The following is an 18,076-nucleotide window of genomic DNA, read 5'->3' as shown; positions in this document are numbered from 1 at the left end:
GGTCATTATTGGCAATGACAAAATATTTTTGGGGGTGAATGCTGACAGTTGAAAAAAATACATCTAAATATTTCCAATGACAAAATGTTTTCTGATACGTACCCTCTAATCAGCGCGTAGGATAGTATTTTTGGATGAAAAAAACAATCAAGTGCTGTGCCAGTCATATCTGGTTTAATAAACTTTGGAACTACATTTTCAAAGATTTTATAACATCACCTGTTTTATTTTTCGACTCATCTGCTGAAGAATTGCGTCACTAATGACACAGCACATCCAAATAAAACAAAATAAAAGCATCCAACAATTTCCAGAGGAGTACCTATAACACAATTAAGCGGTATGTTCATGTTCAAAATAATTTGCTCTTCATTTGAAAAGAAAAAGGATTTTTTTTTTTTTTTGGTCGCAGAATCACATTACAAAGTGCTGTATCCTATGTGAAAATATGATTGAATTACAGTGGCCTGAAAAGGAAAAAAAAAAAATCTGGTTGAACACTTCAATTGGCCCCAAATTTCTATTTTTCATCATTTCCACTTTACATCTGCCCCTCTCCTAAAGCATTGCTTGCTTGCATTTACAAAATGTCTTCCCGTTGCATTTGTTCACAAATTATCTATTGGTGGTTTACCTCCAAAATGACTCTTGAACGTCACTTTTACGACTTGCCGCAAAAATGTATCCTGGTAATGTTTACCCCAAAAAGTACAGTAGTTTGTTTTACACCTTAACTAAACAGAGCTGGTTTCCCACAAATTCTCTGTCATGTCATTCGCCCCAAAATATCCAGTCACAACATTTGTTGCACTTATTTTATCTAAAGTTTACGAAAATAATATTTTTTTTGCGAAATTACAGTAGCCCTGAAAGAACAAAAACTAAACTTCCCATTGATTCATTTCAGAGTCCATGCGGACAATATATTTTTATTCCCGCATACAATATTATAAACATTATTATGAACTCACAAAATGTGTAGATACATAAACAATTCATAAGTATCATTTCATTTATTTCAGTATTTACATTTTTGCATTGTACACCATTTATTGCAGTGCATGCCATTTGGATTCAAGCAGTATACCTGAAGCAATAAATTGTCAAGGAAAAACAGGTCCAACAAAGAATAAATAATTGTTTTGGTTTTTTTTTGAGGGGGTGAAATTGGTGGCAAAGGCACAAATTATAAAGGGGGCCGTTTGAGATTGAACAAATATTTACAACGACAGGAATATTTTGACGACCAAAGACTAAAGCAATAACATGCTTGTTCAGTTTATGTTTCAGTAGACAGGAAATGTAAATAATATAACATATAAATAACTAAATAAATAAATATAGACAGTGTGGACTTTGCTCAAGTTGATAATGAACACCAAGATTGTTGGAGCGCACCATTTTTAGTTTGCATTATTTCCCGTCACAGCCAGTTGGTTTCATTTGAGAAATCAATGCATACGCTAATTCACTATACATTATACGCTGTATAAAAGAGTGCAAATCCTTGTCATTTTTCCCACTTCAAAGCGTTTCCATGACAACCTCTCCAACCTCTGCTTGAGGGAAGAGAACACAGTGTGAATTCTGAGAACGAGAGGAGAAGGAACACCTGAGAACTGCTAAGGCCTGGGCTGCTCCGCTAGAAAAAGAAATACATCAATAAATAAATAAGGTAAAATGGCCTCTTCGAATTACGAATCAAGACTCCCACATACTTGCATTGAGTTGATTGTGTGTCTCTGTTTGGGCCTTGGAGGTGGTTCCTGGGTGTTCTTGGCAACAGTTCTTCTTGGGCCCCAGGTGTTTGTAAATAACCAAATAAATAAATAAAGTACTATTTTGGGAACAGCGTTGAATGGAACTGGACTTACCATGTTCCCAGAGACCATGCCGAGACACCTGAGCAGAGTCCTGTTGGCGTGAGAAGCGCCCCAGCGGAATTTGAGGCCTGCAGCATAATTTAGGTCCTGGTGGGGGAGCCAAAAGGCTGGTGGAGCCCTGGCAAAAAGAAGAAGAAAGGCACTTTTTGTAGTGTGGAAAAACAGCACCAAGATACATCATTTCAAAACGTTTTCCACCATGAATCGAATTAAGACACTTTCAGAAAAGTGAAATAAATATAATCCCAATAACATGTTTGCATAAATTTGCACACCCTCCTAACTGGGGATGCGGATATGTTCAGAAATACCAACCCGATATAAAAATTATGTTAAATGGGAGTCAGCAAACACCAGCTACTATATTTTTAAATGCTTCTGAGTAAACCACACTGAAGGTTAATGTTCTAGTAGGCTTTTCATGCCATTTTTGTTTTCCAACAGAAAACGTGGTTTATGTCTACCAGGCAGGTCTCTCTTCCAAAAGTTTTCCGAAAAGTTTTTGTTTTTTTCTTATCATACCGCTCAATTTTGTCTTCCACACAGTCGGGGCCATGTTGAGGATGAAGCAGTGCCTCTAAGCTGGGTACATTTGCTTCCTCCTCTTCATTTGGGACATCTGTCTCAGGAAAAGATGACTGGAGGACCTCGTGGACGGAAAAGAAAACTTAGTTGTGATTACAGGGACCTCTTTCAGGTAAGACATTTTTTTTCCATTGACCTTTTGATAACGCAAGCACCAATAACAGTCACTTTAATGCGTTGCCTGTTATGTCATAAAAATCCATGCAAATTAGGTCGTGGACCCTCAAAAGCCATCGCTTATAAAGCAAATTTTGAGAACTTCTGCCTTAAACCAATTAAAGGTTGCCTACTTGTTGCATGTGGTCGCTCTGGTCGGCCCACTTTTCTGCTCCATCTTGCTGCGTAGAGGCTGAGCAGAAGTCTGCAAAGCTTTCACTCGGCGGGAGACCCGGCGGACCCCCAGGGTCATCGGCAAGGGTGGGCGAGGGCTGCTTAGAGGTAGGACGCGTTCCCTGAGATGCGGAACATTCGTCTTCTACCGTGTGATCATAACCATTATCAGTATGATCCCCGTGGGAGGCAAGCGAGGACACATCGGGCTCTGAGAAGATGTCCTGATCCTCAGAGGTGGGGGATAATCGGGGAGCGTCCTGAGTCCTGGGACTGAGGCTGTGGTGGGACGATTTGGGTTCGGAGTCCATGATAACGCCTCGTACTACCCTCACACTTTTTGAGGGCGTCGTAGCACCCGCGAAACCGCAGCACCACGGGTGGGTCACCTGCTCCGCAAACACAGAAAAATCGGCGAATCCCACCTCCTCCTCAGTGGGGTCACAGAAGCCGTTAGAAAGGGGGAACGGTGCTCCACCGTGCGGCTCCGCTTGGTGACGAAAGCTGCACTTGAAATGGAACGGTGGGTCAGTGGAAATGACGAGACCACGAGAGAATCCCCGGAACGCTTCCTTGTCTGAGCCCGCCTTTCCGGTGTCATCGTCCAATGAAGGGCGAGCTGCTGGGTGTTGATAGGTCAGGATCTCTGGCTCCATTCATTCACCTGTAGAGGAATAAAATCACAACGATTAGAAGTCCAGAAAAACAGGCATCCAAAATTTGCTTTTTTTTTTTCTTCTTTCAATAACACTTTTACACAGAAACCGCTGACGAAAGAGAAAAAATATAGACCGAAGGCCTGGAAATTGGCATTTAGTGAGTTTCTCACAAAATCCAACTCATGTATGTAGTTTCACGCAGCTGCAGTCCAGAATACTGACAGCTTTTTCAGACAAATGTCAATCTCTTTTACAATGGCATCCTAGCATCCTACAAAAACATACCAGAACAAATGAGCCGGAGTTACTATGTTTCCCTTTAACACAGAACCTAGCAAAGGCACTTTGATAAAGTAATTTCAGAAAAATCAAATGTTACAGTTGAAAGCTTCTTTTTGGCAGAAATCCTACAGAATGTCCGCATTATAGCCATATAATAGATAACAATACTCGAGTATTGATTTTATAATGGTAAAGAATGATTACAACTACAATTCAAGAGTTTTATTGTCATATATATAGTATTATTATACGACTCAATGAAATTCTTATTCTGTTCACTTGCCCGAGCAGCTGACTAAATTTCATGATCAAACAACAGATAAATAGCAATAAATAAATAGCAATAAGAATACCAATAAATAGCAACAAAACAACAACAGACGTAATGGTGCTAATAATGTAGTACAAATATCATGTAGTGCAAAATATTAAAAAAAAAAAAAAAAAAAAAACTTAAAATCTTGAACCCCGCCCATGATTTTGTATTACATTTGCTATAAATTGAAACATGTTCATTGCTTATGGACGTTCAATATTTTATTCATTAATTTTTCGAAAAACATTATATTTTACGTACATACTGTAAGAAGCTTAGAATGAGCGCTAATCGATTGATTGACAGCTGTCATGGCCGAGTGCCCTTATCTGTAAAACGGTATTAAAGTTGACTTTTTTTTTTCTTTTTACGAAAGAACAACCACAAAAATAAAGAAAACGAATGTTTAGTCCCGCACTTTTTACATTCTGCAAATTTGTTAAAAGGCAATTTGAAGATTAGATACCGATTAAGTAGCCAGCTAGCCCGTTTGGCCTCTTATCCAAAAAATACAAACATTTCATTAACGAAAACCTAATAACACAAAGTTACACTTGAAAACACATACCTGTCCAATTTGTTCACGTTAGTCCTTCTTTGCGTGGTTTAGCCGATTAGTAATGTAGCCACCATCTCCGGGACTGACGCAACGTCATCAGGAAGCGCCAACCAAGATAGGCGTGTGTTTGTGACGTCACATTGAACGTGTTACTTGTTTTTTTCCGTGCTTTCAAATATTGTGAGCAAACAATGCAATAATAGTCATATTAGGAAATGTTTACATAATCATAATAGTTCCTCGGGGAATTTATTTTTGGGACTCTCAATTTGCAAAGATAAACTGGCGTAAAACGTGGCTTGCTCCTTTTATTTATTTTTTTAAACTAATAAGGTCAAAGAAATACATTTCAAAAATACTAAACCCAACGAATGTATGTAATTCTAGATTTTTTCAGTTGGATGAAAAATATACATTTTGTAGATTGCAAGAAGGAGTGATTAATCTTTTTGTGAATGTCCAATTAGTGTGAAGTTATGGGGAAAATATAGAGGATATTATTTTTCCAAAAAATTACCGGTAATCATAGAATCAAAATTCAAGATGAAAGTATAATTACATATTTCATATTTTTCTTGGGATAGTTTACATTCACGTAGCCAATTTTTTTTTTAAATTTGACTCTGTTTTGAAGTGTTCAAAACTGACATTGATTTTTTTTTGAGTCACTTAAGTTTGTTAGCATGTGGAAAGGAAAAAAAAATTCTGGACAATTATTCAAAATTGTTTAAGACAAATCTGTCATTGGTATTTATTCATAATATGGTTGTAACTATATGGAATGTATGATTGTTCGTATATATTTATGTTATTGCTCTTTGTTCTGTTTTATTGTCAAATACATTTTAATCTGAATTGTAAAAGGATTATGTGTCAATTAAAAAACGATAACTACAAGATGATGCAATGAGGAACGTTTAAGTACATTTTTAAATACATCATTAGATTATGAAGCAAAATTAACGACAGTTAAATTAAGACAAATTATTCCAGTATTTTCTTCATTTATTATCATCACTAATAAACAATATGAAAAAATATTGTACTCAAGTAAAATATGAGTAATTCCTAAATGTATTAAAAAAATACATATTGATAGTTTCTTCACTTATGGTATATTTGGTCCTGTGAATTTATTTCTTTACATACATAAATCATGTACACTTACATAAATCCATTGACAAATAAAATACAATACAGCCTCTATATAGTATGGTTACAATTGTAACAAATAGATGGATTGTATCGGTATTGTTCAGAGTCCAGTATCAATGCACCATTATAAAGTATTGCATATTTCATGTAACGTTATTACCTGCAGTAGCGGAAACAGGTATAAAATAGTTATATTTAGTTATATTTAGTTATAAAATAGTTAGTGACATATCATATCTATATGATGGTAACAACGATCCAGACGTGTCAGTTATTCCTTACAGTGCAGGATCAATACCACGATCACATATTTTGATATGTTGTATATTTATTGCTCACAGTATGGTATCGGTATATCGATTTTTTTCCATGTGCGGTATTGGCATCTTTTGCAGTTATGTATGCAAAAGTGTCAAAGAGAACAAGTCAAAAAAAAAAAAAAGTGTTCAGAGTGTTTGTTCATTCCAGACAAAAGCACACATCAGAACGTTTAGATGACATCCTGATGACACACAGTGTCGTGTTCGGGGCAGGGCGCCTTCCGTCCCGACCGACGGGCACGTCGAACCAACATGGCCGCCACCAAAATGGCGGCACTTAAAATATATGACGCGCCGCTGACGAAGAAAGTTGCCATGTAGGTTTCAGTCACGTCTACCAGCCAACCTGGAACAAAAAAATAAATAAATAAAAAATCAAGGTAAAAGTCATTACTTACAAAACAAACAAAAAAACACACTGTAAAGTGATTTTAAAATAGTGCTCCCTTGCTACATCATAGTTCAGTTTTTCTGGCTTGAATTTATCACGGATTTTCACTTATGTATTTTCACAATCTTACCCTTTCTCTTGCATGTTACTTAGTTAACTTACTAAGTTAGCCCATACTTATGGACAATAGTACAAGTAAGCTAATGATTCTTAGCTAACAATCTTAACTAAGCTAACAATAAAGCTAGCGTCTTAAATTGCCCACTGAAAAGAGCTAGTCAATCTTCCAAGCTAGCAAGTTAGCAATGTTAGCTCATCTTTAAGGGTAAGTGTACAGTTTAGTTGGCTAAAGCTCTATTTCACGGATATCCCCCTCACCAGAGAGTTAGTTAATTAACTTACAAATTAAGCTTACTAATTAGCTCATACTTATGGACAATAGTACAACTAAGCTAGTGATTCTTTGTTAGCGAAATTAACATTTAAGATAGCGGCTTAAATATTCAGCGAAAAAGAGGTCAATCTTGCAAGCTAGCAAGTTAGCAAAGTTAGCTCATGTATAAGAGTAATAGTGCAATTTGATAAGATAATTTTCTACTTCATGAATTTTGGTTACTGCGGGTATTTTTTGGTAACACCCACAATAGAGAAAGGAAATACAGGTGTAAAGACATTACCAGAGTGAACATTGTTTTTCGAAAACAAAACGCTACAACAAATGGCCACCAAAGTCTCACCGCCGATGGGTGGGCTGATGAGGTAAGGCACAGCGTGCAGGAAGTAGACCACGCCCAGGGCTGAGGTGAGGTAGGCGGAGCCCACGGCGTCAGAAGTGACAACTGGGATAAGTGCCACATATGCGCCGTCAAAGTAGCCGTATACCACGGCGAACGTGGTCAACGATGCGAAAGAGTGGAGTAGCGGAACCCACAGGCAGCTCAGACCCTCTACCGCTATCGCTAGCATGTAGCTTAGCATACGGTACCGCTTTAGACACCTGTAAAGAACGACAGTCCGAAATATCAATATGTATCGTTGTGATAGCGCTTACGCTACAAAATATACACAGCAGTATCAAATATTTTTTTTGTGTCATATCGTAATCATCTTTTGATCGAAATGTGCCAAGCTACTACTTACTTCCTGTCTGTGATCCAACCAAAGGTAATGTTACCCACGATACCACTGATTCCAAATATGGACATGATGAAGGCCGCCTGCTTATGCTCCACCCCCTGATTGAGGGCATAAGGAACCAGGTAGACCACTGGAGTACTACAGCCATACGCCAAGAACAGGAAGGAGAGGCACAGAACCAGGAAGTCCGGAGCGACGAGAAAGCCGAAGTCCTGTCCCGGCTGGAGGCAATAACATCGACTTCGGGGGACGTTAGTATTCGCCAAAGTTTCAGAAAGCACAACTTCCGTCTTTGCGTTGGCCATTTTGTTGCACAGGTTGCGACTTTCCACTGCGCTAGCCAGTTTAGTGTCAGCTAGCTCTCCAAGCATGGTCGCCGTGAGCGTATTGCGAAGTAAAATGCACTCCGCTAGCTTAAGATCCGTTATCTTGGCATCGGGTGCGCTGGGCAGCAAAGCTAGCGCGTTAGCCTGAGCTAGCTTGTTAACCTCGGTTAGCTTGCTGTTTTCCAGTTGGAAGTTTCTCAGCGCCCCGTTAGCAATCAGGAGTCCTTCAGTGTAGCTGAAGTTGCTCATTTCTGGCACCTTCACTGGGACTTCTTTGGTTTCTTCTTTGGTCTCGTTGGACTCGTGAGACATCCTTCGTAAGGAAAAAGAACACACATGAGTTAGTATGAGGTTTTAGTATTAACAATGGAATATTTTAGCTTAGCTTTAACTGTATCTTTTACTGTATCGTGCCATTTAGTTTTGGCATGATGGCATGATTCATATTGCGCAATGATACAATAAATCGTTAACAATATGGGGCTAACATATTTAGCGAGTTAGCGAGCCATTAAAAGGATATTTGCTTTATTGTATTTCGATGAATTGCATTGTTATTGCTGTCAGTGCAGTACCAACACATCAGTATCAAGTATTAATATTATTTTTCTGTATAGGTGAATCTATGCCATGACGTTTTTTTTTTTTTTTACAATACAGTATCAAAACGTTATGTCCAGTCCAGTATCGAATCATCAGTATCTATTTTTTGTGTGTTTTATCATTATCATTCTTATTGCTTTATTGATATGCATATCAATACGAGTCTCAAACAGAACTATTTTTTCCAATATTATTATTTAATATCAATATTTTTATATAGCATGATTATTCACAGTCCATTATAAACACACTTGTATCAAATATGAGTTACAGTAAATCTGTATGTTCCAGATTTGCTAGTTAAATTCAGTTCAAGACATTCCAAATGAGCAAACCTGTTAGAATCTAGAAAAGTACGTAACCATATCAGTTTTTTGAAATTACAATATCGGCAATCACCAGTATTGATCGTTTTATGTGAGTTTTACCATGATCATTCTTATTATATTATTGGTACACAAGTATCGAACAGGGCTATTTTCCCAATATTATTATTTAATATTACAGTATTAATATTTTGAAATATCATGATTCAATATCAACACACTTGTATCAAATATGAGCTAAATCTGTGTGTTCCAGAGTTGCTAGATTATTTCAATGTGAGGCATTCAAATGAGCAAACGACTTAGAATCTAAAAAAAATGTCTACCATATCATGATTTTTTTTTAAAATTACAATACAGTATCAATACCTCATATTAAATATCAGCAAAAGTATTGACTCACCAGTAACTTTTTTTACCATAATTACTCACCATAATTGCTCTCATTACATTATTGATAAACAAGTATCAAATGGTGCTATTTTCCCAACATTATTAGTTAATGTTGTCAATATTTTGAAATAGCATGATTCTTCACAGTCCAGAATCAACACACTTGTATCAAATATGAGCTAAATCTGTGTGTTCCTATTTTATTTTCATTTCTGACATTCCAAATGAGCAAACCATATCATGATTTTTTTTCTTGATTACGATTCAGTATCAACACCTTAAATATATACAAAAATGTGAAATATCACACACAGTCCAGTATCAAATCCCCAGTATCTATTTTTTTGTGTGTTTTAGCATAATCACGCTCTTTACAATATTTATACACTAGTATCAACAGTGTAATTTTTCCATTATTATTTTCTACTATCATCAATATTTTGATAACTATTAGTGGTATCCCACCTTTGTTTCTTGCTGGGTTCCTCCGCCGGCCTCATCAAAGCTCCACACACACACAAGTTGGAGACAAAACCCCCCAGGACTAACATGGCCCCCCTCCATGAGTAATGGTCGATGAGTAGCTGCACCACGGGAGCCAGGATGAAGGTCCCGATGCCGCTGCCTGGATGGCACAATTTGCCGATAATGATGGAGCGTGATAACGAAAAGGCGGGAAAACGGTCAGATCCCTACCGGATTGGGCGATGCCGTACGCCAAAGCTTTCCGCTTGCTGAAGTAGCGGCCGACCATGGCGATGGATGTAGTGTAGCTTAGAGCAAAGCCCAGACCTGAAAGAGCCCAGTATCAGTACAACAGTATCAAATATCAATATTTTGACGCATACTCTCATTTTTGCCCGCAGTACAGTATCAACACACCAATAATCAAATATTGCGTATAATGATATCAATACACAAGTGACAATCGATACTGTTACATATCTCACAAAGTGCAGTATCAATATACACATATTAAATATCAATATGTATGTATGTTCATTGCAGATCAGTATTGATTAACTGATATCAAAGGTCAACATTGTTTATATTCACAGTAAATTATCATTACATCAGTATTAGCTCATGATATTTTGATGTGTCATACGTTTTACGGATGGGCAGGTACCGATTTCAAGGTACTTGGGATGGCAGATGATACGAGCATCAACCGTATTCCACTGTATTTACGATCACGCTAGAAATTGCAATTAATTTGATGATGGTTTTACCTGCATGCCGTTTTTGCAATAGGTAGATCTTTCTTTTTAATAATATGTCTTTTTTTTCAGTGGGGGGATTTTGTCTATCAGTGGTATCAGTATTGGTGACTACTCAAGAACACACTAGTATCGGTTTGAAAAAAGTGATATCAAACATTCCTACTACATTTAGCTATGCCGTATAATTAAAATTGATACACGGTACAATGCAGTGGAATACTGAACTGCCTGGTATCACGATCAGTATCGGTTTAATCAGTTATTGTAATCATATTGTAATTGCAAGTATCAATACAAATTTACAACATCAAATCAAACATTTTTTTTATGTGAGATATTGTTCACACTCTCAGTGCAGTATTAATAAACCAGTATGAATATACAGTATATTTAGAATTTTGCATAGTTAATATTGATACCCCAATATAAGATATTGTGTATGGAATTGCTAATCGTATGGTATCAAGATACCAGTAATAAATATAAATATTTTAAATGTCATCCTGTGATACAACAATTTCTAATCGATATTTAGGTGTCATTATTATGATTTCTGAGTAAAGGAGCAATATTTTCACGAGTGGTATCGTTACAACACTGTGTGTGATATCAATTTTTTTGCGATGATGGGGATCCGTGAACATACCTGTGAGGATGCCCAGCGAAACGTAGAGATGTTCCAGACAGGAGGCAAAGCAGCTGAGGACCAGACCCACCGAGGACAGGAGGCCCCCCAGCATCACTGTGGCTCTGCATGACAGACGGTTGCCAAGGAAACTGCCCAGAGGTGCTGGAAAAACATCAGAATTCAGCAAGCCACAATACTTAAAAAAAAAAAAAAATCAATTTGCAATCGAAAATATGGATTTTCTAACCACAGAGCATAGTGGTGCAATCAATGAGGCTGTGGATCCAGGCCGTGGTGGAATAATCTCGCTCAAAATGGAGCTGGAACTCCACGAAGAACATGGAAACACATCTGGACGCAAGGATATGATCAGATTTTCAAAACATATCAAAAATATAGTTACAGTGTATGATTAAGCTCAGGAATTTTTATACCTAAAGGTTCATGTGCGCTCAGGATCTAAAAGTAACAAACAATAGATCCACTTAAATGCTGGGATTCTTTTGTAGTTTGTTGCTAGGCAGATTTTAGGACTCATAGGCCAAAGAAAAAAAAACAAACAAGAGTCCTTTGTAGTTTTAGAAAACACATATTAAATCGATCTCATCTGTCAGTACGGTATCAACACACCAGTATCAGATATCAATGTCTTCATGTGTTCTTGTATATAGCATCAAAATATCAATAACTGGTATCGAAATCAAAGCACAGTTTCAGCAAGCTAGCATCAAATACTGTATTAATATTTTAACATTGTATAATTGATCACTGTCAGCTTTATTACGCCGGTATTTAAATATCAATATGTATCATACTGTTTTCTCTCTGAGTATAGCACTGCTAAACATGAATCAAAAATCAGTTTTTATTCGTCATATCAAAGTACTGATAAACTAGTATCAAATATCAAATGTCACAAAGGACAGTATCGGCAAATGTTAATATTTCCAACTGCCATATAATTTAATTTGTCGAGACAGTATCAGCACACCGGTATCAGATATTAATGTTTTCATGTGTTGTATCATCGCATCAAAGTATCGATATTGTGACTGTCGTTTAAATCCTTGTTAAACGAATTTATTATTTTGGTTTGTAATTTGTTTATTCCAAGCAACGTGTCGGGTCAGGTGTGCGGACTGCGGGGCATTGCCTATATTGAGCCTTGCATAAGCGCGCTTATATAACATCGGGTCTTGCGCCGACCCGTCTTGGTTGATAACGATATGTCGGAGCTTATCAAAGGACACCTGCCACTCATTCACATCTTTTTTTTTTTTTTTTTTTTTTAATACTATGACCACCATGAGAAAATTAGCATCCCAAGTGATTGAAGGAATTCATCCATGTGTTTATGTTTTGGAAATTAGCTGACCTTGGAAAAAAAAAAAAAAAAAAAGCTCAGAATCGCCTCAGCAGGAATTTAGTCTTAATGAAAGAAAAAAAAAAAAGCTTTAAGCTGTTCAGGCATGAACTCCTGCTAAGGGAAAGATTATTTAGAGGTGCCACTAAGTCACAATTTTGAAGTCAAGGTATGTTTGATAGCCACTTTTTTTTTTTTCCAGATGAGACTGGTGCGAGTACTCAATTTTTGAGTAGTTACTGACACGATACAAACGACTGATACCACCTAATACTTTTGGTACAAAGTATTCCTTGAGAAAACAAAGACATTTTTAATGTTTGACTATTTCAATGAAAGATCTATATGTTCGAACAATGGTTCTGAAACGGGGGTACGAGTACCCCTAGGGGTACGTGAAGGAACTGCAGGGGGTACTTGAGCTTCACACACATTCACACACACACCTGGTGACCGCACGTATGCAGATGGTGGCGAGGAAGCAGGCCGCAACGACCATCCACCCCCAGCCGCCGTCCTCGGTCTCCTGGCTCCGACCGGGGCGGGGTTTCTCCTGCGCGTTGACAACCATGGCTTCCGACCAATCGCGGGATTAGTTGTCATCGGCGGTTCCTCTTCCTCAGCCTTGGCTTTCGAACACCTCACGGTGTCGGCGGCAGCTTCTCATTGGCTGAGCTCTTTTGCTTTGGGCGGCAGCCTCCTTCCAATCCTGACTCCGGGTTCCCTTTTTCTCTGACACACACATCATTTGCATATTAGCCACATTTCACACTGAGTTCATTCGTCCGCCTTTCAAGTGTTAAACGGAACTCATTCATCCCAAAGATGTATTTTACCACTTTCAGTGCCAGTGACAAGAATTCTCGTCAAATATTTTTTTTTTAATTAAAAGGTAGCTGACACCCTTGACTACTGCTTATTAATATATGAAGCCAATTGAACACTGTAGTGATGAACTGTGACCATTGGGTGGCAGTGTTGCTCACGTTGGAGAAGAAAGCCATACATACTACACACACATTACATACTTGTAGTTCTAAGTAAGGAATGGAAATAAATCTTTCATATGATACCACCCTTGTTTACATAGACATTGCACGAAATATTTGGTAGGCCTTGAAAGATGAGTGAAATTGCTGAAAATCGGCTGGCACTCGAGGGCTTGCCTTTTTCGATAATGCTCGGCACTGAAAGAGTTAACGTTTTTTTTTTTTTTTTTATGATGGGGCAGACTTAAAGTTAACATTTCGGCTTAAATGTTAACATTTGGCGAAAGATTTTCATATTGATTTTTTTTTGTCTTGTTAATGTTTATACAATTTTAGGGATAGTTAAAATATATATATATTTTTTATAAATGGTCGTTTTTACAGTCACTGCAGCAAGTGTGTGTTTGTGTGTATGTGTGGGGGGGTCACGAAATACAGTATTTTCTTTTTCCTATGTGGGGTTAGGGTTAGGGCACTTTAGTACCTAATAAACCATTATTTTCATAGTTCTTACCTTGAGCAAATGATCAGTTTAGCACTTAATTACCGAAAGTAATGGATTACTTTAATACTAAAGTAATCAATTACTTTAGTACTTCATTAATTACCGGTAGATACCGTAATTTTTTTTCTTCATTTTTAGACCACCCTTTTAGACAAACGCTTGAAAACAATTGAAAAATAAATATATTAAATGTCTGGTTTCCTTAAAAAAATCAATCAAAAAAAAAAACGTAAAAATGTGTCTTTAGGATTGAATGATTTCAATATATGATTAATAACTGGGTCAGATCTTCAAACCAAAGTATTAGGTAGAACTCCTTTGGACCCACTGCTGGATTAGCTTCACCAGATTTGGGTTTTAAGTGCATACAATGTGACAGGTTTGTCAAATATTTCATAAATCCAGACAAGCTTTGGAGAGCCAAAGGAGAGATGGAACAAAATGTCTCAGCCACATCAAGCACCTGACAATCTGTAACAAGGATTTACTGGGTCGACTTTGCCCCAGGTTCTATTTCCGTGCTGTTTATACCAAACGGGAAACATGGACAAAGTTAGAAAAATGTCAACTTGTACCACGAGAAGCGAGCTAAGTGTCCCGCCCCTGCTATTGATCTTGAGAAAATGGAAATGGAGTTGAAAGCAGATAGTGTGCCACATAGCTGGGCCAAGAAAAGGTCACTGGGTTGTTTTCAGGCTTATCAGCCGGCAAAGTGTCGCGAGTCAAACAAACCGCTGCACTTACGCAACGACCAGCCCGGACAGGATTAAGGTTTGTTAGCGAAGCGCACAAACACACGGTACAGCCTCGATCCTGTGAAGTTTGACACCCTTTCCACGAATACCCGCAGCCACACACGTCTGTCTATTTTAATCTGAAAAAACAAGCGCACCCTTTGTGTTTTTCATGAGGATATCCGACACTCAGGTGGGAGATAACGTTACGGGATACGGGCCAGAATCGGGGGCCAAACAGGCAACTGAGTTGACAGAATTTCTTTTGCAACTATTTGAAGTATCTACGATGAATCCTTAAGTTAATTAGCATGCTTTACTTTTAGTTTAGATGTGGTAAACAACTTTTTCTTCATCGGTTAGCCAAAAAAAATGTATATTAGCTAGCTTCAAATTGGTAAATTAAAATTGCGAGCCAAGCTAGCGTCCACTAGCTTGCTAATTTTAGTTAATAGTTTCTCTCATTTATGTCGCAAACTACTTCTTAGCTAACTAGGTTGACTTTTTAACAGTTAAGAATGTCTTATTATTTTACGCTGTTGGCTAAGTTTACAATAGGAGCCAAGCTAGCTTCCACTTGCCAGCTAGCTTTAGTTATTAACTTGTCTCATCCGTCACAAACTACTTCTTAGCTAACTAGATTGACTTTTTAGCAGTTAAGAATGTGCATGCTAGCATATTATCGTACGCTGTTGGCTAAATTTAAATTAGGAGCCAAGCTCGCTTCCACTTGTTAGCTAACTTATTAGCTTCTCACATTTATGTAACGGAACTACTTCTTCGCTAACTACTGTAGATTTACTTCATAGCAGTTAAGAATGTACACGCTAGCTTGTTACTTACACTGTTGGCAAAATTTACATTAGGAGCCAAGCTTGCTCCCACTTGCCAATTAGCTTAAGTTATTAGCTTATCTCATTTATGTCACAAACTACATCTTCTTAGCTAATTAGATTGACTTATTAGCACTTAAGAATATTCACGCTAGCTTATCTTATGCTGTTGACAAAATTGACATTTGGAGCCAAGTTAGCTTCCACTTGCTAGCTATCTTAAGTTATTAAGTTTTCTCATTCATGTCCCAAACTACGTCTTAGCTTACTAGATTGACTTTTTACCGGTTAAGAATGTGCATGCTAGCTTACAGTCTTACGCTGTCGGCAAAATTTACATCAGGAGCAAAGCTAGCGCAAACTTCCTAGCTAGCATTAGTTATTTGCTTCTCTCATATATGTAGATTTCCTTTAGCAGGTAAGAATAGGCATGCTAGCTTATTAGCTTACACCATAATGTACATAGTCATTGAGCTTTCCTGCTTCTTTTCAGCATGATGCGCAGCATCTGCGCAAACAAATTCATATTTTGTCATCAACATTGTTGTTTTTCTTTAAAATATATCTTTAAAATATAGTAGGTAGCTCAATTTATATTCGAAGCCAAGCTAGCTTCCATTTTGCAGCTACCTTCAGTTATTACATCTCATCTATGTTGCTAGCAAGTTCGTCGCAAACTAGATATGCTTTTAGCTTATTTTCTTACATCATTGGGTAAATTTACAATAGGATCCAAGCCAGCTTCCACTTGCTAGCAAGAATTAGTTATTAGCTTTTCTTATTCATATTGCTAACAACATCTTAGCTAATGTGGCACACTAGCTCATTAACTGAGGCCATAAAGGAAATTTTTATCAGTTTTGCTGCTTCTTTTCAGCATGATGCGCAACATCTGTGCAAACGAGTGTCAATCAACACTGGGCAGATTTTACAACCTGGATAACATTTTGCAGCCACAAGATATGACGAAGCAAAAAAAAGTAAAGAAAAAAGTGAACTTTGACCCTTCTGCTGTAACAAGCACTTTCATCATAGCATTAAATCCTTTTCTGACTTGCTTGTTGTTATGTTTGGTTGTCACGTGTGTGTTTAGTGTGTGCATGCGTGTGTTGGTGCGGATTCTTGGAGCTCATGCATGATGAGAGTTCTTCTGAAAGGCTGCAACACAAATAGAGCACAGCTGGCGAGGAGGCTGCCTTTTTTTCCTCGCACCGAAACACACAAGAGCTTAATTTTCCATGTTTGACATGTTAACATCCATTTTTTTTTTTTTAATGGCAAAACCTTATTTGACACAATTATCCGCCCACTTTTGATGACATGGTGAAAAAAATAGCATAACAATTTGGTCTTGCCCTTTGTTTCTAATATCTTCTGGAGTTTGAAACAAATAATAAATTGGTGTACTTAGAAGTACAAAAATCTAGCCGATTAGCCGAAATGTTGAATCATGTAATACGGTAATTTTCTAACTAGCTGTAGCATACATTCTTTGCTAATCATGTAAACATAGCCAACCAAGACATACCTATTTAGCTACGATTCAAAGCTAATGTGTAAAGCTAATAGTTAAGTTAGTCAAAGCCAGGTTAATGCATAATTTTCCAAGTTACGCCACTGTGGGTGCCCTAAAATTTTGGAGAACTCAACAAATTACATTAGCTATCAAGTTAAAATTAATAAGTCGAAAGATAGCTAGCTACTAAAATCTAGCCGGTTAGCTGTAGTTAGCGACATACCTAAAACTTCCTCTCATATTGAAACTAATGAATTAATTGGTCAAATGGCAAGCTAATTTGTTAGCTAGCTCGCTGTAGCAATCATCCTTGGCTATCATGTAAATCCAGACAGTCAAGACAAAATTGCAGCAAAACGTAGCTATTTCCTAACCTCTTCTCATATTGAAAAGAATAAATTAGTGGGCTAAATAGCAAGCTCGCTTGCTAGCTAGCTACCGGTAGTAAACATCATTAGCTATCAATGTTATTTGAGACAGCCAAGACATAATTAGCAGCTTAACATAGCTACAAATTCAAAGCTAATTAAAAAAAAGCTAATAGTTAAAATCAGGCTGAATTGCGTAACTTTCCATGTGGCGCTACTGTGAGAGTCACAACATGTCAACTAAAAATAAATAAATAAGTAAGAATAATAAAAAAAAAAAAAAAAAGAGATGAAGCTAGTCAGAAAATGATAAGTTCCTAGTTTAAAAAAAACATCTAGCTGGCTAGCTTTATTGAGCTTTCAAATTGAAACTAATGAATTAGTGGGTCAAATTGTAAGCTAACCTGTTATTAACTATGCTATCAATGTAAATCAGGTCAGCCAAAATATATACAGAGCAACATAACTGACATAACATAACTATTAGCTAGCAATTCAACTGTAATAAATAAAGCTAGTAGTTAGTCAGTCAGGTTAAAATACATAACCTATTTTGCATTTGTTAAGATAATATAATTTCAGATTTTTTAATTTCACACTTTCAGATGAAACAATTGAAATGTTAAAAAAAGAACACATACTGAATATGTGT

At 37.2% G+C, this 18,076-nt stretch overlaps 2 protein-coding genes across 5 annotated transcripts in view; both read right to left on the bottom strand.

The window, feature by feature from the left end:
• Window positions 1-897: 897 nt before the first annotated feature.
• On the bottom strand, window positions 898-4,721 carry LOC148419955 (uncharacterized). 3 transcript variants are annotated; one of them, XM_088421333.1, is made up of 7 exons: window positions 4,624-4,718; window positions 3,663-3,728; window positions 2,759-3,465; window positions 2,406-2,530; window positions 1,875-2,001; window positions 1,719-1,791; window positions 898-1,642 (listed from the first exon to the last, which is right to left on the bottom strand). In XM_088421333.1, exons 3-7 carry the CDS (start codon window positions 3,452-3,454, stop codon window positions 1,623-1,625), a joined length of 1,041 nt encoding a protein of 346 aa, XP_088277459.1. In that variant the 5' UTR covers window positions 3,455-3,465; window positions 3,663-3,728; window positions 4,624-4,718; the 3' UTR covers window positions 898-1,622. The 3 variants fall into 3 exon arrangements, with proteins under 3 accessions (XP_088277459.1, XP_088277461.1, XP_088277460.1); XM_088421335.1 differs by having other exon boundaries at window positions 1,719-1,788; XM_088421334.1 differs by lacking the exon at window positions 3,663-3,728 and having other exon boundaries at window positions 2,759-3,462; window positions 4,624-4,721.
• Window positions 4,722-5,781: 1,060 nt separating this feature from the next.
• Window positions 5,782-18,076, bottom strand: part of LOC148419954 (monocarboxylate transporter 12-B-like) — an 18,795-nt gene continuing 6,500 nt past the window's right edge. For both annotated transcript variants that reach the window (XM_088421329.1, XM_088421328.1), the window contains exons 2-9: window positions 12,926-13,211; window positions 11,364-11,467; window positions 11,135-11,278; window positions 9,962-10,057; window positions 9,731-9,890; window positions 7,621-8,256; window positions 7,218-7,477; window positions 5,782-6,435 (exon numbers count right to left, since the gene is read on the bottom strand). In XM_088421329.1, coding sequence (XP_088277455.1) covers window positions 6,260-6,435; window positions 7,218-7,477; window positions 7,621-8,256; window positions 9,731-9,890; window positions 9,962-10,057; window positions 11,135-11,278; window positions 11,364-11,467; window positions 12,926-13,050 — 1,701 coding nt within the window. In that variant the 5' untranslated portion in view covers window positions 13,051-13,211 and the 3' untranslated portion in view covers window positions 5,782-6,259. The remainder of the gene's footprint in view (window positions 6,436-7,217; window positions 7,478-7,620; window positions 8,257-9,730; window positions 9,891-9,961; window positions 10,058-11,134; window positions 11,279-11,363; window positions 11,468-12,925; window positions 13,212-18,076) is intronic.

Source organism: Hippichthys cyanospilos, chromosome 8, assembly GCF_059441005.1.
Source record: "Hippichthys cyanospilos isolate Australia breed blue-spotted pipefish chromosome 8, RoL_Hcya_1.0, whole genome shotgun sequence".
NCBI lineage: Eukaryota > Metazoa > Chordata > Actinopteri > Syngnathiformes > Syngnathidae > Hippichthys > Hippichthys cyanospilos.
The sequence above is the reverse complement of the archived record's forward strand: the minus strand, read 5'-3'. Positions and strand labels throughout refer to the sequence as shown.

Bases quoted from the DNA above. Each gene is read 5' to 3' on its own strand.
- LOC148419955 (XM_088421334.1), bottom strand. From the start codon at position 3,454: ATGGAGCCAGAGATCCTGACCTATCAACACCCAGCAGCTCGCCCTTCA. The intron at 1,792-1,874 runs GTAAGTCCAGTT...CTGGGGCCCAAG, and splicing joins GCATGGTCTCTGGGAACATG to AAGAACTGTTGCCAAGAACA. The intron at 1,643-1,718 runs GTATGTGGGAGT...TTCTTTTTCTAG, and splicing joins ACACAATCAACTCAATGCAA to CGGAGCAGCCCAGGCCTTAG.